Source organism: Hoplias malabaricus, chromosome 6 (assembly GCF_029633855.1).
Source record: "Hoplias malabaricus isolate fHopMal1 chromosome 6, fHopMal1.hap1, whole genome shotgun sequence".
Lineage (NCBI taxonomy): Eukaryota > Metazoa > Chordata > Actinopteri > Characiformes > Erythrinidae > Hoplias > Hoplias malabaricus.
The window spans coordinates 45,918,471-45,940,067 of record NC_089805.1 but is presented as its reverse complement, the minus strand read 5'-3'; the positions used below and the strand labels follow the sequence as shown (position 1 = coordinate 45,940,067).

The 21,597-nt window shown below is 45.3% G+C and overlaps 2 protein-coding genes across 2 annotated transcripts; one reads left to right on the top strand and one right to left on the bottom strand.

Annotated features, from left to right (window-relative positions):
* Positions 1-540: 540 nt before the first annotated feature.
* Positions 541-3,175, bottom strand: mllt11 (MLLT11 transcription factor 7 cofactor). The gene is made up of 2 exons (XM_066675560.1): positions 3,017-3,175; positions 541-1,727 (listed from the first exon to the last, which is right to left on the bottom strand). The coding sequence occupies exon 2, from the start codon at positions 1,718-1,720 to the stop codon at positions 1,454-1,456; it is 267 nt and encodes an 88-aa protein (XP_066531657.1). The 5' UTR covers positions 1,721-1,727; positions 3,017-3,175; the 3' UTR covers positions 541-1,453.
* A 1,568-nt stretch (positions 3,176-4,743) lies between these two features.
* On the top strand, positions 4,744-18,067 carry mindy1 (MINDY lysine 48 deubiquitinase 1). Its single transcript, XM_066673617.1, has 10 exons — positions 4,744-5,099; positions 6,620-7,955; positions 8,553-8,610; positions 9,046-9,110; positions 9,249-9,407; positions 10,167-10,269; positions 10,776-10,918; positions 11,293-11,481; positions 12,546-12,710; positions 13,689-18,067. Exons 2-10 carry the CDS (start codon positions 7,368-7,370, stop codon positions 13,764-13,766), a joined length of 1,548 nt encoding a protein of 515 aa, XP_066529714.1. The 5' UTR covers positions 4,744-5,099; positions 6,620-7,367; the 3' UTR covers positions 13,767-18,067.
* The last annotated feature ends 3,530 nt before the right edge of the window (positions 18,068-21,597 follow it).

Sequence of the window (21,597 nt, the reverse complement as noted above, 5' to 3'; positions counted from 1 at the left end):
AGCACTGCTGTGTCTGATCCACTCTACACCAGCACAACACACACTAACACACCACCACCACGTCAGTGTCACTGCAGCGCTGAGAATGATCCACCACCACGTCACACCTGCTCTGTGGGGGTCCTGAGCGCTGAAGAACAGGGGGAGAGGGGGGGGGGGGGTGAATAACGTATGCAGAGCAACAGATGGACTACAGTCTGCAGTTGTAGAACTACAGTGCGTGGTCATTGGAGCTGCGAGGCTTTGCCTACTTGTTTTATGCAATGCTGGGGGGGGGTTCATACCCCACTGGTGGACTATTGGCATTGAGCAGTGTGAACTGAGGCATCTAATATTGTTTCCTTACAAATGAGGCACCATTTAAAAGGGAAATTAACAGTCTTTCCAACAGTAAAAGATTTATTGCCGAGACGCATTGTTACAACAAAGAAATAATCTACAAACACACATTGCCTTACTTTTTGTGCTGTTTACAAAGATGTCTACTGTGTGTGAACCTTAAAGTAGCAGTGTGTACCTTTGGTTTCAGTTTGATTAGACGGAAATACATCTGAGAGACAAAAGAGGGGCACGTTTGAGGTGATGTAAAGCTGTTTATTCGTTAAAGCAAAAGGAATAATACAAGAATCGCAAAAAAATACAGATGAAAATGTTCCATTTCCAACAAAACAGTCCGTATTCTTGCCTTTCCTCATTCATAGTGGTTTATTGTGATTATTGTAACAGTGTAGATGTGTGCAGAAGCCTTTATACTGATCTGGATCTCAACACCTTTCTCTTTACTTCACCTTTAAAGTGATTTTACACTGCATTTTACAGCACGTCAACAGCACAATTGCTGTTTTTTCCCTCTGAGTTTCACACACTCAGCGCAAATGTTATGGCACATTTCATATGTTTATACCTTCCTTTCCCCAATGTGTTAAAGGTGCAATAAGTCATTTTCTCCACTGATTCTTCTCCACATTACGAAGCAGCAATTTTACTGGATGTGTCAGAGATACCGTCCTAAACTGGCTTTAAACATGGACGCCCCCATGTGGGAGACCCACTCTATGGAGCACAAACGGGTTCCTTCAGGGACAACAAAGCAGTTCACTACTTAACCTCATGGGAGTCATGTTCTGAGGGTGAAAATGACTGAACACTCCTTTAATGTCGGCAGATAAGCAGAAATTGACTAAATCAATGTAACCTGACCAGGGGTGTCCACACTTTTTCATGTGGAAGAGATGCATTCATTTAAATTCAGTGCAGTGCTATTACATATTTTATTAGTATTTGTCACCAACACATACTTTTCCTTCTTTTCTGAGCAGGCACTGTATCACAGGAGAGAGTGTGTGTGTGAGTTCTGAGTGGTTATGAAGCATGGGAACAGACAGAGGACACAAAGGCAGTGGGTTTAGAGGGTGTGCAGTCGTCAGATGAGATGAGACTCTGTGCGTTTTTCTCACAGAAGCAGGTTAAAGTCCAGGGAGTCGATGCTGGCGATCGGCTCTTTCCAGAAGTTGAAGGTGGAGAACTCAGACAGCTCCGGGTCCTCGTCCTCATCCAGGATGGGAGACTTGACCGAGCCTTTCTTGGCTTTTACGCCCTGTCCGCTCTTGGGTTTGGGGTCTGAAAGGCCCAGGTCCTCCAGCTCTGAGAGGTCCAGAGAGGGAATGGGCTGCCTCCAGAACAGAAAGGAGTCAAACTGAGTGCTCATCACCTCCAGCATGATGACTCTGCAGAAAACACACCGCGACAGAGCGAGTTAAAGGTGCAGTCAGTCCATCACAAATGAAATGAAAAATAAACTGATTTGTAGTTTCAGAATAGATAAGTTTATGCTCCATAGAGGGGTCCCCCAAAGAAGAGCAGCCATGTTTACTACAGAATCTCTGGCACATCCAAGCCACTAAATGTCAGTACGACAGATTCAGTACAACTGTTTTTTTTTTTTAATATATACATTAAATGTATACATAAGGAGCATCTATATAAAATGTATATAACACATATGTAAAATATTTTATTTTATATAGTTTAAGATTATTTTATTGGTTCTGTGTTTAATTTGTAAGCCTTTGCCTTATAGATTACGTTATATTTTCATGATATTCTAATTTTAAAGCTTGTAGATGTTCAAATGAGCCCTCGACAAATAAAGACGATTTTTAAATAAAAATCTATACGCGTTTAAACCTTTTAAAAGAATTCACAAACCCAGCTTAATGCGGCAGAAACGGCTTTTTAATTACCGCTCGTATTGAGGCAGCTCTTGCACGTGATTGGCCAATTGGCCTTACCATACATGTGTACTAACCAATCACAGTCGAGAATGTGAATTTCAAGAGCCAATCACAGCGAAGCAAGGGCGTGCCTTTCCTGTAAACGGGTAGAATAAAAAATCTCTTTCAAACGACTTGACGAGCCTAACGGTTTAATCCCCTTTCCTCCTAGAAATAGAACGAATATCTGTTTTTAACAGCGTCATACTGCTTTTAATCGACTATATCCGACATATCTATCGCTAAAACATAAAGATATGGCATTTAAACCAGGCAAATTAAGATCATTGGCCATATTTGGGTCTGACGGGGGCTAATTATAACCGAAGAGTCAGCGAGGCTGATTTTAGCGTTGAGCTAAAAAAACATAACCCCCGTCTATTAAAAGAGACTCTTACGCAACTAAACAGGTTCAGAGAGAAGAAAATGAACAATAAATCACAGAAACAGCCCGTTTTCAGATAAAGACATATGTCCACGACTCAGATGTTAACAGTTCGGGTCTCTGTTTAATATGGGATTAATTAATATAGAATTAAATTAAATAAAATCGTGAAAAAATACCCATATTCTGTAAGGAAGGCCCTTAATAGACACACAGATATAAATCCGTGTTTAAAGACTTTCCTGAAGGATGCTCAGGGACCTACAGCATCATAAAGAGCATCCTATAACACAGGTGATAAAAAAGCACTGCAGTGAGAGAAAAGAGCGGGTGGATTCATGTGGGTAATGTCCTCTACCTGCTTGTAGTCTCTTGGTAAAATGCAGCTGTCCGAGAAAGAAAGCCGTGTGTAGTCTTTGTGATGGAGCTCTTGGCGGTGTTACCACACCCTGATAATGTAGAGAACCGTCTATTCTCCTCTGCTCTGACAGGTGCACCACACCGTCTAGACTGCAGGGGGCGCCCTGTCGCCTCTGACATGGCACAACGCCCTGGTTCCTGCTTAAAGGGCCCTTATCTTCTATTTTATAACCCCGAGGTCCACTGTTAATGTGTGTGCCGTTTTATTTCTACCAAAAAAAATAATTCCTACACATTCTGCAGCTTCTAAAAGCCACACAGGATCGTACGGGTTTGTGACGTTAAAGCAGATATATGTAAACTAAGCTAATTCAGGCTGAAACACCCTATTATCATTTCAGTTTGAAGGGGCGGGGCTTAACTACTGTAGGCCAAATACTACAGCTAATAGATAAATATAAACGAAACACCCACAAACATGGAGATACGGGTTTTTCTTGGCACACAGAGACGATATGTAAATATGACGTCACAAAACCAATAGTTACTTACAGACAGTGCGTAGACAACAGGCAGATATTTTCCACAGTGCTGGATTTCTCCAGTACCCAGATAACTGAAGCTGAAACTCACGCTTAACTGAGACACAGAGAGGAGTAGGGTGCTCCTGAGTGGTCAGTGGTTGAAATGTTCACGGATTCAACTCCCAGTGATGCCTCAGCTGTCAGAGGCTGGGAGTCATAAACTGTTTTCACAAATGAACTCCAGAGAACATCCAGAAAATCAGGCACATGTAGTGTACAGCTGCAGATTTCCTGCGTAGTTAAAGACACACAATTCTCTGGAATATTCCTGGCTCTAGAGAGCACAGTAGGCCTCACTCTCTGCTCACTGTGCTAGCTAGCACAGGTGTTTATCTGCTGATGTGATAGGTCTGGGCAGTGTGTGTTCTCTGATGCGTTAAGCTGGTCAGTGTTGAGTTAGATCGAGTTCAAAAAGAAGAGGTGGATCGGCCTCACTTTTCTCAGAGGAAGCATTGTGTGAGACTGGGACGCGATTAATCATTTTCACCACAAACCTGGAGATTTTCTTACTGGAAAACCCTACTTGGGCTTAACTGACACGACTTGTGGAAAAGCCCCGGATTAAAACTGCTCTTACAGAAACTGCTGCATATTTACAGAAAAATAAAATGATAAACAGGGGCTGAAGGTAGTTTCGCAACAGATGGACTCACTTTGTTTTCCTGCTTTCACCCTGTTCTTCAGTGGTCAGGACCCCAACAGAGCAGGTATGATTGTTTTGAGGGTTTTTTAAGGGGTTTTAAAACTCCAGCAGCACTGCTGTGTCTGATCCACTCACACCAGCACAACACACACTAACACAGCACCACAGAGTCAGTGTCACTGCTGCACTGGGAACAGTCCACCGACCAAAAAACATCCAGCCGACAGCGTCCTGTGTCACTGATGAAGGACTAGAGGACGACCGACACACACTGTGCAGCGACTTTACATCTACAAGGTGGACCACCGAGGGAGGAGTGTCTGATCCACTGCTGTGTCTGATCCACTCGTACCAGTGCATCACTAACATACCACCACCAAAGCATATCCTACCTGCTCTGTGGTGGTCCCGTGGTGGACCAATGAAATAACGGATGGGGCTAACAGATGGGCTGGTGAATTTATGGTGGGTGTAATGAGGGTGGATGTCCACTAGGCGTCGCCCCAGGCGGATATTATTGAGGAGAATAGAGATGTGGTTGTTGTAAACTCTTATCTGTTCGGGTCAGTGATGAAATATGTTTTAGTGAGCCCTCTGGTTCTGGACGTTTCTCTCTGAGACGTGACGTGGCTGTTTACGTTCAGTTTGGGATTGCGTCATTGTTTACAAACAGCCTCTGCCGGAAATGAGACAAACAACAACAAGCCGGAGAGTGTGGCGTCACGGCTGGGCGCTAGCCTGCTCCCAGGACGGGTTTTTCTGAGGTGACCACCGGCTTAAAGTGTCTCTAGCGGAACTGGACCCCCTCCCCCGGGCAGAAGACACTTGTATCTCGTAGGGGCTTCGTGCTGCGGGTAAGTTTTCATCGTTAAAGCCGTCTAAAGTCTACAATTACCAGGTCTTACGTTACCTGAGCTAGCTTAGCCGAGCCCAGCGCACAGGGAGTTGGGAGTAAGTTGAAGAGTCATGTTTATCGTTATTTATTCGTTTGAATTGCTTATTTTAAGAAGGAAATAAAACAGCGACGTTAAACAGTGTCGTGTAGCTGTGTTTAAACCCTGCTCCGTTTAACGCTTACAGTTAAACTCAGCTTAAAGCGCAGTTCCACCTTGTTTTTAAACTTTCTCCTTATTTCTGTGGCCGAGGCGTGAACACGGAGGTGGAGAGTGGGGCCGGGGTTGGTTTTGTTTGAAACGCTCAGTTCTGGAGAAACTTCCAGAATCGTAATTGTTTACAGTGGCGCTGAACGGAACGAGACGTCGTCCTCTGCGCCTCAAAGCTCCGCCCAGAAATGTAACTAGCAATGTTTTAAAGTTTAAAGTAGCACTAGGTAGTATTTTTACAGCTTCGAAATCATTGTGATGCTCCACTGAGCTGTAACAGGGAGAATAGAGTGTCTGTTGTTGCTGTTTCAGTCTCAGCACTGTTTCTCAGAAACATGGATTTAGACATACGTGGTTTATGACATCACACATCTAGTTAACAAACACTGGGTGGGGCTTTCCCGTTGCAGGCGAGCGGCAGAGGGGTGGCTGTTCTTCAGTGCCTTGTATCCTCATGTTTTCCTAGATGTCATCTACCATTGCCTCAGTTTCAGTCCAGTATTCAACAACACAAAACGTTTCCTACCCTCCTCCAAAAGTGACATAGTGCTGTTTCTGCAGAGCAGAGCCTAGAGTAGCAGTGACAGACTCTCTGTTGTCCCTGTTACACTTCAGTGGAACATCATATTGATTTTGAAGCTGTAATTTTAAGGTACAAAAATGACCTATTGTTGCTTTAAAAGAAAGATGTAGGCCTGAATCTTAAACATGAACAATGTAATTACAGTTCAAACCCAAATGCTTCTTAAACAGAAATTACTCTGTTCTTATTTCCTTCTTTTTTAACATGAAAAGCCCTTACTCATGCTGGTTATTTTCTTCCCACAACTACAAGTGACGACCCGAGTTTCCCGAGTCCTGTATCTCAGCAGAACAGGTTTCCTCTGAGTGCTTTAAACTCTGTTTTAGACCCAAGGCTCCTCAAAACTAAAATTAAACTATAAACAGGCGGTGTATTCAAGTCGACCATGTCGTGTGGACCTTTCAGAGCAGGATGTCTGGTTCCATTCACCACCATTGGCCACTTCCCTCACTTGGCTAGTTTCTTTAGAATGGAGCATGTCACATCAACAGAAACGGAGCGCTCCTTTAAGCGAGTGTTTTCAGTAAATGTGGGGAAGTGGAGCTCAGAGTGAAAACCTGTCCTGTGGGAATGTGCCTCACGTTTCCTGCTGTTGGGCAGCGCTGAGGTTAAATGATCTGACTGACGCTGTTAAACTCGGGTAAACGCTGAAGCTGTTGAGTAATTGTTTTTATTTCCTCTCTTTCAGGCGCCGACACGCGGTGGAGAGTCTTTTCAGACCCTGCTTCGGTCTCACCCCGCTGGGCCATGCTGCTGCTGCCACCCCCGTCTGTGCTCTCTGTGTCCAAATAAGCCAAATACCTTTGCTCCGTGGATCTGTGGATCTTTGTTTTTTCAGTAATGCCAATGTTTTTGATTGTGTAACAGTAAGTAATCCCCACCCTGAGCCCTCAGCCTTTGTGTCTTTAGACAAGGCTTTTTAAGGCGTCCGCTTTTAAAAGGCAGAAGTGCTAATATCATAACAAGGCCAAGTGTCCGTGCGCTCCTCTCGGACTCATCATGACTCATCTCATCTGTGGAAAGCGGCTCTGAATCCGCACAGCGACCTGCCGTCCTCCTCCTCCTCCTCCACTATAAGGCCACGTAACCTCGTGTGATGCTGATGTCATCCGTAGTGTTCAGCCTCTGAAAGTGTTCATGTGAGGAAAGAAATACTGCCAGATCCTTTATCACTGCACACCATCTGAGGACGGAAGGTGACATTGCAGCAGATTAAAAGTTGCAGCAGCTCTTCTAATGATTGTTTATGCTCACGGCAAGCCACAACACTAGCTTCAAGACTCAGGAATGTGAAGGAAACCTTATACACACACACACTGCCAGACACAGCTCAGCAGCTCCAAGGGCTTTCTCTTCATTTTAAAAACCTCAGACTGTAATTTCCGTTAAACGTGTACATATTACTGCCTTACTGTTGTTCGTTGAAGTATTAGATCATGTCGGGTCTGTGTTCAGAGGCTGTCTGCGAAGGAGAGCAGACTAAAGTGTCCAAAGTGGATGACTCCACAGAGAGCAGCCAAAGAGAAGCAGAGATGGAGGCCACTAAACTGAAGGAGAACCAAACCCAGTCCATCCAGAACGCCCCGGATCACAGTGAGGCCGGCTCCGCTCAGATCTGTTCCGAACGAGAGGACTCGGAGGTGACCCACAGCCAGTCGTCTATTAACAGTTTCCTGGAGGAGACCGCCTCCCTCTCCACCACCACCGTGAATGTCTCTGAGGAGAACGGTCTCTCTCTGGACGAGTCCCTGGCCTCCTCCTCCAGGTCCGACCAGGCGCTGTCTCTGAGCGACGATGTCCAGAGCGTGGAGATGGCAGAAGCGGCGGTGCCCTCGCTGAGCGGTGACCCTGGTTCCATGGAAATGGCTCAGGCCGCGGCTCCGGGGCCCTCTGTGACAATGCAGGCGTATTACCTGGTGAAGTGGATCAACTGGAAGGAGAAGAAGACCCCCATCATCACGCAGAGCGAGAACGGACCCTGCCCCCTGCTGGCCATCATGAATATCCTCTTCCTGCGGTGGAAGGTGAGCTGTGTAAAGCTCTGTGTCAAAGGAAACGGAGAGTCACCTTTAGTCTAGTTAAATTTGTGCAGTGTTTACTTGGTTTATTTGTTCAGCGGAGACAGTAAACATTTATAAATACCTCTTTATTTCAGGAAACTGTTCACAGTAATAGTCAATGGAACCAGACATCCTCCTCTGCCTTTAAAAGTTCATTAAAGCTGCCTTAAAGCCCCCTCCAGTGTAAATACAGTGTTGGGGTGTGTGGTGTGTTTATACGCTAGAAGGTGGATAATGAGTGGAATAAGTTATAACCGCATTGGCTGAATATTTCAGACTGCCTGGGTTTCCTACCTCACACACCCAAAGAACCAATCCCGTCGCCGGGAGGGGGCCAGGGCCTAATGGAGTGTTCATAGATCTGCATAATATGATGTGAATGAAGGTGTATTAGAGGACTTTTATTTTGGAAATATTAACTCTGAACAGATTTAGTGGAGTTAAATATTGTTATGACTTTTAATACAGGTTTAAGGCGAATTATTTTGGCCTAAAATATTAGTCAGAGGATCAGAGACTGGACACACAGCTGATGAATATCGTGTGTGGTTTTCTCCTCAGGCCAAGCTTCCCCCTCAGACGGAGGTCATTACCATAGAGGACCTGATGGCTCATCTCGGTAAAGATATTTCACCCCCCTTCATCTACTGTCCACTGTGTTTTACACTAATGAATAATTCTGCTCACCGTTCGTGATTGTTATGAACTGTACCAGGGATTAAAGCAACACTAGGTCATATTCTACCTTAAAATTACAGTTTCAAAATCACTGTGATGCTCCACTGAGCTGTAACCGGGAGAACAGCGCCTCTGTTGTTGCTACTCCCAGCTCAGCACTGCAGAAACTGCGCTATGTAACTCTGAAAGTGGGGTAGGAAACCAGCCCCACTTTCTTCCGCTGCCCCTTGAATTCAGGAGAGTGCTGTAAAAGTGAATGGCACCTGCTGTAGGAGGCCGAGGAGGAGCTTACCTAGTGTTGCTTTAATGTAGCCTGAGTTTTGAAACCCTTTAAACGTCTTCAGCATTGACCTTATCTCTGTGTCTGTTGCTGTAGGCGAGTGTGTGTTGTCCATTAAACCCAGAGAGAAAGCGGAAGGCATGGAGCTCAATTTTCAGCAGGTAATGACTGAATACAGAGGGGTCTGTGCCCCGGGGAGCAGTCGGGGGTTAGGTGCCAGGTCCATGGCTGTATTGTCCTTAAATGCCCTGAATACCTGTGTATATCTGTGTGTGTTTGCGCTCCCTCTCTCTCCTCAGAACATGAGCGACGCGATGGCCGTGCTCCCGAAGCTCTCCACAGGTCTGGACGTAAACGTTCGCTTCACGGGAGTCTCGGACTTCGAGTACACGCCCGAGTGCATCGTCTTCGACCTTCTGGACATTCCCCTGTACCACGGCTGGCTCGTAGACCCTCAGGTCAGGGTCCAAACCTCTCTGTAATGTTTAAAACAACACTCACACCAGCAGCTTTTAAAACCCCTCTCGACTGCCCGATGGAAACAGGAATAAAGATTAGAGCGTGGTCAGATGTGCAGCCGGTGTCTGTGTCTGTGTACAAACATCACTGAAACACAGCTGCGCCGCTTTGTAGCTTTGGGTGTTACAGTTAGTGCTGGAGTGTTTTAGTTCTGGGAGATTGACGTTATTAATCATTGTTTATTGTGTTTAGAGAGAGACTGCACACGCCTCGGTGTAAATCAGAGGGAGGTGATTTTAACGAAGCATTTCTGCTGCTGATGGCTCAGTGTTAGATACAGACTCAGTTCTGACGGTGAAAATACGCTTCAGATCGTTAGTAAAGCTGTAAAACAAATGAATATTGTTGCTGTCCGATGAAAAACAGGTCTCTGAGCATTTGAGCACATCAGCTGTCGTTCACACTGTGAGATCATGTCATGAGAAACAGACCAATAGAAATGCTCCAGATTTACTCTGAATAAAATCTGTTTACATTGTCTTCCACTGAAGGTTAGGGGTTGTTCCTTCACCTGGAAAAGTACTGTTTTTGGGGATGCGTGTTTCTCTTTGGTGTGTGTGTGTTACACTGTGGCAGGTGTGTCCCTGCCTTGTGCCCAGTGATTCAGGGTAGGCTCTGAACTGGATAAGGGTTACAGACAATCAATGAATGAATGACAGACTGCTGCAGTAAAGACTCTGTGTGCTGTGTTCCTCTAGAGTCCAGAAGCGGTGTCTGCTGTGGGGAAACTGAGCTATAACCAGCTGGTGGAGAAGATCATCGAGTACAAACACTCGTCAGACAGCAGCCGGGTCAGTGAAGGTGAGAGACAGTGAAAACTATGACATAACACGGTTTTAATCAGAAACGTAACTCGGAGCAGTGTGAGCACATCGAGAAGGAACTGCAGAGCAGATGGAGAGAGATGTGTGTGTGTGGTAGGTCTGTGGTTATAGACGGTTATTTCAGTTCACAGGAGTTTACTAACCACCTCCACTTCAGTGAGGTCAGGGGGCGGGGACGGGGGATTAGTTCTGGATCGGGAACACCACTCCAGCTCATCCCACGGGAACTGGGCGGAGCTCCATCACTCCAGAGAACACAGTTCCACTGCTCCACAGCTCGGGGTTTACACCCCTCTCTTCCACAGTTGGCATTGAGCACAGTGTCCTTCACTGAGCAGTAAAGAGTGAGGAGTAGGGCTCTGTGTCTGACGCTGAAACATGATCTTTAATGTTTTCTTTCCCATCCTTGTTTTTCTCTACTCTCTCTCTCTCACATTCTCTCTCTCTCTCATATTCCTCTCTCGCTCGCTTGCTCTCTCTCAGGTTTGATAGCAGAGCAGTTTTTGGAGTCCACAGCCACTCAGCTGTCGTATCACGGTCTGTGTGAACTCAACACCACGGCCAAGGAGGGAGAGCTCTCCGTTTTCTTCAGAAACAACCACTTCAGCACCATGATAAAGCACAAGGTGATTATGGGCTGTTCTGTGGGAGGAAATCAAACGCTGCCATTTCACGTGAAAACTCAAGTCCCATTACAGTTCCATGTGAAAAACGCAGGAAAACAAACCCACCGCGGTTATTTCACGCCACGTCTCATGAGGATTACATTTAATAAAAGTCATAATGCTGTGTTTCTGATAGAAATGAGTGTGTAAAAGGTCTAACGGGGGGTGAGACACTGAGTTTCCACCAGAAACATACCTTCACTGAGCCACGCTGTGTCCACATCAGAATAAAACATGACTGTGAGAGATGAAGGGCAGCAGTGAGGACTCAGTTTATTACCATCTACAGAACTAGGGGTCTAACGGCACCTGTGTTGTGTGTGTGTGTGTTTCAGGGTCACCTGTATCTGCTGGTGACGGACCAGGGCTTCCTTCATGAGGATGGACTGGTGTGGGAGAGCTTACACAACGTCGAAGGAGACGGAAACTTCTGCGACTCAGATTTCAGACTTTGCCACCCGTCACAGAAAACATCCACAAACACCCAGAACACACCAGAGCAGCAGCAGTTGCAGATCGACCAGGTCAGACCCCCAACTTATAAGTTCTATAAGTAATAATAAGTAATAATTCTTGGTTACAGAAAGCCATTGAGGCTTAAACAATAAAAAATAAAGGTAGCTCGCCTGTGATAGCCTTGTTGAGCTAACCTCTTGCTAGCCTTGTTGAGCTAACCTCTTGCTAGCCTTGTTGAGCTAACCTCTTGCTAGCCTTGTTGAGCTAACCTCTTGCTAGCCTTGTTGAGCTAACCTCTTGCTAGCCTTGTTGAGCTAACCTCTTGCTAGCCTTGTTGAGCTAACCTCTTGCTAGCCTTGGTGAGCTAACCTCTTGCTAGCCTGCTAGCCTTGGTAAACTAGTCTCTTAAATGAAATTGCTCATGAAGCTTTTTTGATTTTGCAGATAGCAAACAACTGTGAGACTTCACTTTGATTCAATAGCTACTTAAATGTTTCAGTGCTTTTACTGTCAATAAAACATTGAACCTCGTCAAAACATACCTGACTTTAGGGAGTGCTTTGGTCCAAATGTGTGCTTTCAGTAGGTGAGTGTCAGGTTTCTAGAAATCATCTGGACTTACGCTGTAGCTGTGATGGAGGAGTGAACCGTGCAGGGGTGTGGTCTCAGTGGCCCTTCAGGGGCCTGGAACTGAGGAGCAGCTTTGCTATTCAACAGTTTTTGTATCCTATCTAATTATTTTAGCCAAGATTTTGCTTCAGTATGTTTTTTTTACCAACTATAAGTACATTTTACATCTCACATTTATCTTTGAATAATACCATTTTATTCACATTAATTCCCATAAATTCCTGTTAATTCCCTTGGTAAACTTCCCAACTTTGAAAATTCCTGGAATTTTGCCATCCTAGTAGGGACCATGCAGTGGACAGGTGTCACTACACGCAGTATCCTCAGTTATGACATGCATAAACGTGCTATAGGTGTTGTATCCTCCTGGGGGATTATTACTGGACTGTACTTGTTTGTTCATCTGCAGTGAAGAGAACTTCAGACCCCACACTTCTCTTCACCACTGACTAAGTCTCTTTAAAAGAATAATCACCTTAAAATGCTGTGTGTGTTTCTTCAGGACTATCTGGTGGCCATGTCTTTGCAGAGGGAGCAGGGAGAGGCTCCTGGGCCTTTGAGTGACCTGGAGTTGGCCAGACAGCTGCAGCAGGAGGAATACCAACAGCCTCAGCAGCAGCCACAACAGCAGCCACAACAACCACAACATCCACAGGGCTCTGAACAGGTAACAACCAGTGCACGTGTAGAGATTCACTCTTCAGAATCTGTAACCCCACCCCCAGTGACAATGTGAGAGCACACGGGGTGTGGGTGTGAACACAGGATCAATACGAGAGCTCAGGTTTAATCCTGAATGATAAGTGATACACGGATTTTACCGGGGTGTGTTGTTTTCTCCTACTCACCGGCACACAGTGACCTCACAACTTTAGAGGACCAGTCAGAGGTAGAGAAACTGTAACTACTTCCTGTTGGAAAACAGATGGTTAGACACTAACCAGGGTTTTTTCTTGATTTCATGCTGATGAGCACCAGAGTGTCAGAACCTGTAGGTCCACTGAAGATCGGCAGGTCTGGGTCAGAGCATGTGAAACGGCCTCCTCCTCCTCCCCCCCAGGAAAGCTTGGATGGTGCTGGGGCCAACAGGGGGCGATGTCTCCGTGGTCTGTGTGGATCCCAATGCTGTGGGTGCAGTCACAGGGACACACTACTGAATAAACAGTACTGTGAAACTGAGGTCCTCTCTGAGAATAGAAACCCCCAGGGGCAGTTGTCCCCGTGTCCCCAGTGTCTAAATCTGGTCCCTTCTCGTCCCCATCCTCAATAATCAGACTCGGTCACTCCCTCTCGTCGCTCTCTACCTCAGAGCTGGGTTGTGGTGAGGGGACTGCAGCAGATCGACTGAGGGAGCGCCTTCCACGTGGACGCTGCGCATTGGTGAAGGTGGAGGCGACACCCCAATGTCCCAAAGAGTGTGAAGTTTTTTGAGAGTGTAGAAAAGGACTGTAGAAACGGAACTATCACTCATTCATTCATCCATCCATCCATAAAGAGCAGAAGGGTGCAAATGAAACGGTGCAGTGCAGAAGAGTCGATGTCTGGTTCTTGTTTCCATTCGGAGCGAAGCTCTCGGTTGTTTATGTTCTGATGTAAATAACGATTGTTATTGTGATATATTTTTTTGTTGACTATTTTTCTGCAGATGCGAAATCCATCCGTGTCTCACAGCGGCCGGAGACGAGGAGAGAAGAAGGATGACACGGATTGTTCCATTTTATAAATCAGGGCCTTCAAACACCAAATCTAGTCCATCTCTCTCTCTCTCTCTCTCCCTCCCTCTCTCTCTCTGACTTATCTAACATCCCCTGAACACAAGACCCTATTCAAACTCAAGCCTGCCTTTACCCACAATGCACCCTGCTTTCCCTTCACCTCACAACACTGCTCCCCATTATCTGACCCCCTCCACTTAAGAGGCTTTGTCCTGTAGCCAAAACAAAGGTTTAAAGGAGATTTCCACGTGTTTTTAAGAGCTTGTGTATAATTCGGTGCTGGAGATTTAAACAGAGACGCTCGGAGTCTTTGAACGGAGGCGGTTCATCGTAGAGACTCAGTTCTCGTTACAGTGGGGGTAAATGTGTCCCATGTCTAAACAGCTTTTAGAGGAGGACCCCTGGTTCCATTCACCCTCACTGTCATCGGTCCTGACTCTCAACTCTGTTCCAGAGGAGACCTCTCAGTCGCTCTGTTTACATCTGAACTGTTTAATTATAGGGAAATTCCTAAAGATCAGTGGACTTCCTCTTGTAAGACTCCTGTAATGATATATATCCAATGTTTCAGAGAGCTGGCATTACACAAAGCGACCTGTAATTTAAACCATATATAATAACGCTATATAACGAAATATACCTTCATAATTAATGAAAACTGTACCTGGACGTTTCACACGCTGCGGACTGGTTTACGCTGTGTGTTTAGCTCGTTAGAGTCAGATTATAATGTTTTTATAAAAGGCCAGTTAAACTTTATTAGAGTGTCACACACGTGTTTGAGCAGCTGCTGAGTATAGTGGGTTCTTCTATGGAAAAATGTAGCAGAACCAAATCTCCCTTTAATTTTTGATCGTTGAAGAGCCCATACCAGGCATTTCCCTTAAAGGAACACTCTGTAATATTTTAACCTTAACATTCCAGCTTCGTAATCGTCGTGGTGCTCCACTGAGCTGTGACACGGAGAACTGAGCCTCTGTTGTTGCTACTCTGGGCTCAGAACTGCAGAAACTGCTCTGTGTCATTTATGGGAAAGGGTAGGACACCCCCCCTCCAACTCTGCAACTGTAGGGGGAGCCCAGAAACAAAAATACCAAATCTTACCTAGTGTTCCTTTAATTTTAAAAGTTTATAAAAAATAGTAATACATTTTAAATCATTTAAATTATTTAAAAATAATTTTAAATGACATTCCCTTCTCAATATGTGACAACCGCAGCCTGTTCTGAGTCGTTTTGTGATGTCACAAAACCAACACATTTACGTTCACCCCTCAGCAGGTGACAGATGACGGCTGTCCGTCCGTTCACACTGAGGTTATGAAGTTATAAGGTGTGAGGAGTGTTCTGGGAATGAGGCCAGTGCAAGTTTGAAAATTCGTCTGAAGTGCATCAAAAATAAGATGTTAAATGTACATAGTTTTATCCAGTGTTATAAACTGTATACTGATTGTGCTCTAAATTTAATTCACATAGGAAATTAACACCGTCCTGTCGCCCGGTCCATTTCAGGACCATGGTGGCGACCGTGTGAGTAAAGAACCGGGCGTCTCTGTCCCCGCAGGGTCCTCTAGCTCCGCGGCGTTCCCAGACCTTTGAGATATAACCCCTCCACTGGGACTGTCCAAAGTGACTGGAGCAAAAACTGTCTGTCTGATTGTGAGGGATAAAGAGAAGTTGTAGAAGGCCCTTTAACAACATCTACATCACCTCTACCACTCTGACAGACGTCCTGATAAAGCTGTCACTGCGTGAATGTAGCGCTTACTGCTCTTTTAGGATGTCAAAACGTAGGCGTTCATCGATGAGCCAAAACTTTAAGACCACTGGAATAATGGTGAACATCAAAACCCAGGGTTGTTTCTAGCCACTGTGTCATAACTGTCTGGAAATCTCAATCACAGTTTGATCCCTGGAGGTACCTCAGCCATCTGGGTCCTGGAGTCCTAAAGGTCAAATCTGACCACCCTCTCCCCAGCCCCTCTGCTACGGTGCAGGCTAGCGTGGGCATCCACTCCGGATGTGACAGATCTGGGAAGTTTGCATACTCCTCCTGTGTTTAAGCCGCATTAGCCCCAGTTCGAAAAGAAGCAGTGGGTTGGCCTCCTGCGTCAACCATACAATGCATGTTCACTTGTTAGACTCTCAGGAATCACATGACTACCCTGCAGGGGGCGCTGCACTGTGTGATGGGACACATTCCTCCTGTAAACATCATTAACACTTTCAGGGTCCCATGGTGCAGCTTTCAAAGTGTTGTCCACATCATCAGGAAAGTTGAGTCTCTTCAGTGTCAGGAAGAGTCCCAGGGGCTGCAGTTATCACTCAGCACAGGGTGAGATGGTGAATTCACTCTCATGACGCTGCGATAGCTCATCCAACACGTGATGAGTGTGAGTGGTTTCAATATTGGTTCAGAGTTCCTGACTCATTCTGTCCTAAAACGAACGCTCAGAAGAACCCAGTCCACCTTAAACCCCTGCCCGAGTGCACAGCATGAGACATTTTAATTTGTGCTAGTAGCAGTGTGGCTAATGTTTTGTAAAAATTGAACATAATCAGATGTACAAGGTGTTATTGTGAAGTATAGCCTCTGTTTATTACAGTAATCGGACCCTTCTCTGGTCAGGAGCGTTGTGTAGTGCCAGCCAGGACCGCCGCAGCTAAAGAACCCCCGAGTCATTCTGCAGATGTGTTTGTTCGTAAATAAAAACTGATTGGGGTCAGTGTTCAGATCTCGGCTCATTCAGCGGAGAGGCACTGATCTGTAGATCGTTTAAAGTGATTTGGGTTTGGGTTTTTCTTTAAAGCACAGACAGAATCTCGGGAACATTTTCTGTGACCAAAAATTTGTGGACACTTGCAGTACAACAACATGTGACCATCGTATTTAACCCCTCTGTGGCAGTGAACACACCCAGAGCAGTCGGCAGCCATCACGGCACCTGAGGAGCAGTTGGGGGATCAGGGCCTCGCTCAGTGGCTCCTAGTGGCTCCACCTTCTGGTCCCAGGTCTTATGTCTTGGCCATGACTGGTCAAATACGAGATACTACGGCATTGCTGTGAGGATTTGATGGCCTTCATCCACATGGGGTCGGTTTCAGATGTTGGAGGATTAGTTCAGCTCCAAAAACACCACTCCAACTCGTCCCCTGTGGTGACCTTAGGCTCATGTGCAGCTGCTCCAGTGTCCCGTTCTGTCTCATGGTTGTTTTCCATAGAGTTTATAAGCTCTGGGTCCACGATGAGGGAGCCTTAATAGAGCAGGAGTCACAGACGATAAAGGATGTCCACAGTTTACGTTCTGAACGGTCGAGACGTGACCAAACAACAATGAAGACGTGTTAATAACAGTCTGTAGTGAATACTCAGTGTCCGAAGGTGGAGGTGTCAGCCTCAAATCCCCCGCATTTTTAACCAGTTCAAAGGTGTTTAAACCAGATTAAACTTTAATCAAATTTAACCTGGTAAAAGAAAGATAATAATTTGAATTTAAACCAGTTAAAGCTGGTTAAAAGCAGCTTAAACCAGTTTAGACGTGTGTGAAGCAGTTTAAATCCGTCTTAAACTGTTGTGAATCAGTGTGAACCCGGTTTAAAGTGGATTAACCTGCTGTAAACCTGTTAAACCCTGGTATAAAACAGTTTAAACCCGTGCGAAATCTCTTTAGTTCTAGTGAAGGGCTTTTTCTGACGATTGATTCACATCTTAATCTTGTTCTGCTTTGTATTTAATTTGTCACAAATGTCTTAGTAAAGGATACTGAAATGTTCAGGATGTGTTACTGATGTGTGTGTTACTGCTGTTATAGACCTCTCTAATCCTGACACTGTGGTTAGAAACTCACTGTTCTGTAACGAGCGGCGCCACTGTTTCCTGAATATCTGTGTTAACTAAAGGGTGACGATGTAAATGTCTCCTTCTGGAGGAACTTACTGAATCAGAACGGGGGACAGTGGTGGTGATTGGACTCAGACGTTTGCTTCTGTTACTATTCGCAGTAAACACTTGGTGTGGGGAGGTTTTAAAGGAGGCCAGACTTCTCTGAGGGTCTTTAAAACACTGCATCGACAAAACGTTTTAATAAAACAGCTCCTGGAGCTACAGTAAGTGGTAGTCACTAAAGGAGCAAACTGTGTAAATGTCCCTTTAAAGGTACAGCAGTGGTGTTAGAGTCCAGTTGTGTTCCTTAAAGCTTCACTACACTCTCTTCTCCAGAAGGAGAGGGGGATCTCTGTAACCTTTCATTATTCAACTGTGTTAAATATAAAAGCATAATAAAAGTCCCGGAGATGCAATGGAGCGAATTAAACCAAGGTTTTTAAATCTACAAATATTGTAGAATAAGGGACAGTTACGTTCACTGTTTTCTAAAAGTGTGCAACATTCTTGGAAAACTCTCCGAAATCTGATTAACCCTTCGAGGTCCGAGTCCATTATTTAAACAAAATAAACTCATTCATTATTTCGGCTCTGTCCTCTTCTCCAGGTGCAGTGGTCAGGAGCCTATCACGAGGCCAAAGGCAGGAACACACTCTCCTGAAATCAATTGAGGCTGGTTTCCTACCCTCCTCCAAACGTTACATAGTGCAGTTTCTGCAGTGCTGAGGCTGGAGTAGTGCAGACAGGCTCTGTTCTCCCTGTTACAGCATCACAATGATCCTGAAGCTGTAACAACAAAAGTCTGGAGACAAACAAGTCAGGACACGGTGGTAGTGAAGAAATGGACATTTATTAGTGGCAATTTATGAAAATATTTCTCACATTATTGAGATGCGGTTATGTTCTGATTCTGTAGAAGAGGGTTCAGATCTGCAGAGCTGTATGAGATATAAAAAAAACAGGCTTCAATCGCTGTAAAAATACAAAACATAAGGTGCTGCACGGAGTCAAACCATGGTGTTTAAAACGGGAACTTCCAGTCCACACACTCCATTAGAACACTAGGGGGAGCAAGACTTAACTCGCACATCGACGCGGGACCGAAGCCCACTGTTTGAAGCGGAGTCCAAACACAAAACAAGCACAGAACAGAAAAACAACCAGGATTTTCAGCTTAAAAACGGCACCGAACGTGACATCAGCCAACGCCGCGCACTGACGTCTCAGCGAATTAACACAGAGTCGCTGTCGGGACAAAACCTTGCATCTCCATTTTGGTTTTATTGTTACATTCTTTTCATTTTGACCATTAATTAACGCCCTCTGTCATTTACATTGTGCACAACGAAGGGAACCAAAGAAGTTCTACGTCGAAACTGATCACTTTTTAACTCCAGGTGATGCCACAGCCGTCCGTAAGTAGGAGTCCAACAGAACCTGGTTAGTTCCTCCAGGGTTTAGCGTAGCGCTGTGGAGCAGTGGAACTGTGTTGGAGCTTGTTTCATCGCCTTCGTGAAAAGATGGCACAGAGTTTGTGATCCAGAACTCATCATCCATCAGCACCTGACCTCACTGACGCTAAAGTGGCAGAACGTGTCAAGCCTTCACAGAAGAGTAGACACTGTTACTGCAGTAAAGAGAGGAACACACTCCTGATTTACACTCTTCACTTCAAAGAAACGTTGGGAGAGCAGGTTCCGACAAAGCTGTTGGGATACAGTGTAGCAGGTTAGGGTTCTCCTGCAAGCGTGTTGAGCACCAATGATGTTCAGTGGACGTTTAAACAGACGGGGTGGAGCTTCACAGGTCTCGTGAAGGAGATTGGTAGCACTGTGTGATTGGCATTTAAAATAAAGGCGAATATTTAACAGAGTTACAAACAGAGTCAAGGTTTTGTTCAGACGACGACAGCTGATGAAAATAAAACTCAAATACATGGGGTCCGTTATCACAGAAGCAAAGCATATCAGGACCAAACAGAGCAGGAGTTTGGGGTTTTCATCTCAGAGATCTTCTCTGGTAACACACAGTTGGAGGAACAGTGCTGGTCGGTCGGCAGTGGAGCGGTTCTGATGTCTGTGCTGTAGGTCGTTGTTCATAAGGCGTCCTGACACCTGCAGGAGCCTCTCCTGGCCCTCACAGACCTACAATAACATCTGTAAAACCACCCAGTGTCAGGCGTCGTAAGACTTTCTGTGGTCAAACTGATCACAGCAGCAAGGGTGTCCTTAACCCGGCTACAGAACATCTACGTAAACTTTAATACGCTCTGCTTTAGTCGCGATGTTTCTCAGTGAGTGTCTGAGGGTGCACCAGTGATTCTCCACAGAGAACCATTTGAAATTCTCATCTCGCAACTGAGAAACAGCCCGTGTTTCACCCTAGAAAGCGTCGACACCCAACACCTGTTGGACTTGAGCGGTTAAAGATGTTAATGTAGGTTAGCGTCAGCTCGGATGGCAGTGAATGTTTGGCCCAAATGTGGCACATCCTCAGTTCTCTCATGACCCACATGTGGCCTTGAATGTCAGGGGTGACTCAACTCAGCCACAGCTCCATCTCATAAAGGGCCAAACCTGCCCAGTGCCATACGCGAGCAGTCAGAGCCAACGGTGGCTCAGATTTAGCTCAAATGTGTCTGAGATCTGAGAGGAATCAAAGGGTTTATGCAAATCCCATGTAGCTTTATGAACACTGACCTACAGCAGGGTGTAAGACCTCATTATCATTATATTCCACAGGGTGAGAGCACGGCGGCGTGAGGCACGATACTGTGACTAAATTTAGCTCTGTCATTAAACCAACCCCTAAATCTAGTCGTCGTTAATGAAGATACAGTAAGTGTTTTACTGAGTATTTTAATGAGTATCAGTTTATGCAGCAATTCTGGGAACTGAGAGTCAATATCTGACACTTTTTACTGTCATTTGTTAAAAACATGTTTTCATTTGCTCCCTAATGTGTTACATGCTGTAAATGTATTACTCACGTTATGGTTATTTAAGTCTCAACACGTCATGTGACCAGGAGCTTCCAGGTTTTGACCTGAATGTGTTTATCAACAGATCACTGAAGTGTTGCAGAAAATACAGTTCATTTCTGTAATTTTACAAATCCAAATTTCAGACAATTCTGATTTATTTCCACGTTTCCTCATCTCTCTATCAAACCCCGCCTCCATCACTAATCCCTCGCTCTTCACCATCGAACAAGACTTTCTCCCTGAACGTAGCCCACATTAAGGCTCAGACCCCTGGCCTCACCTTGAAGACTGACCTCTGACCAGCTTTCACTTGGTGTAATCTGACTTTCGGCCCGTTCCAGAGTCCACTCTCACACTTTCACATCTCACTTCGCCAAGTTTCACTGCGGTGACGTCCTAAAGTGCTGCGTCTGAAACGTTTGAGAGAATCAGAGTCTCGCAGCTCGCTGAGGCACAACCACAGCAGCAGAACCAACTCCACACAACTCAGTACAAAAGGTTGGAATCTGGTCTTTTTCCTGTGACGCCCCTTAGCTTCAGCTCCACGTCTGATTCAACTTCAAAACTGTCCTCTGACACAGAGAGGAGAATCAGGGCGTGGGGAAAAGGGTGGGAACACTGAGGGGGGCTTTTGTATTAAGAATTTCTTTGGTTATGGTGTAGACACTAAAAGGTATTTAATATTGTTGTGTTTCACATTTGGAGTGTCCTGATTTTCCTGATTATTTTATACACATTGCTCTGCAGCAGTATTTTTCTTTATTTATATTTTATACGTAAAGCAGGATTTCTAAAGTTAAGGACTGTCCCTCAGCTGTGTTCATACTGGCTTTGGGCTCTAGTTCTTGGACTAAACTGTTAGCTGAACACTCCCTGATAAACATGATGCTACCAACACAGACAGAGTGGGGACAAGCACCTCCTTCCTCTGAGACACTATTTTTAGCTCTGCTGTTAGCGCAGCGTCACTGGAC

Coding starts and splice junctions, on each gene's coding strand:
- mllt11 (XM_066675560.1), bottom strand. CDS start 1,720: ATGCTGGAGGTGATGAGCACTCAGTTTGACTCCTTTCTGTTCTGGAGG.
- mindy1 (XM_066673617.1), top strand. CDS start 7,368: ATGTCGGGTCTGTGTTCAGAGGCTGTCTGCGAAGGAGAGCAGACTAAA. Junction 8,611..9,045: donor GGACCTGATGGCTCATCTCG/GTAAAGATATTT, acceptor CTGTTGCTGTAG/GCGAGTGTGTGTTGTCCATT. Junction 10,270..10,775: donor CAGCAGCCGGGTCAGTGAAG/GTGAGAGACAGT, acceptor GCTCTCTCTCAG/GTTTGATAGCAGAGCAGTTT.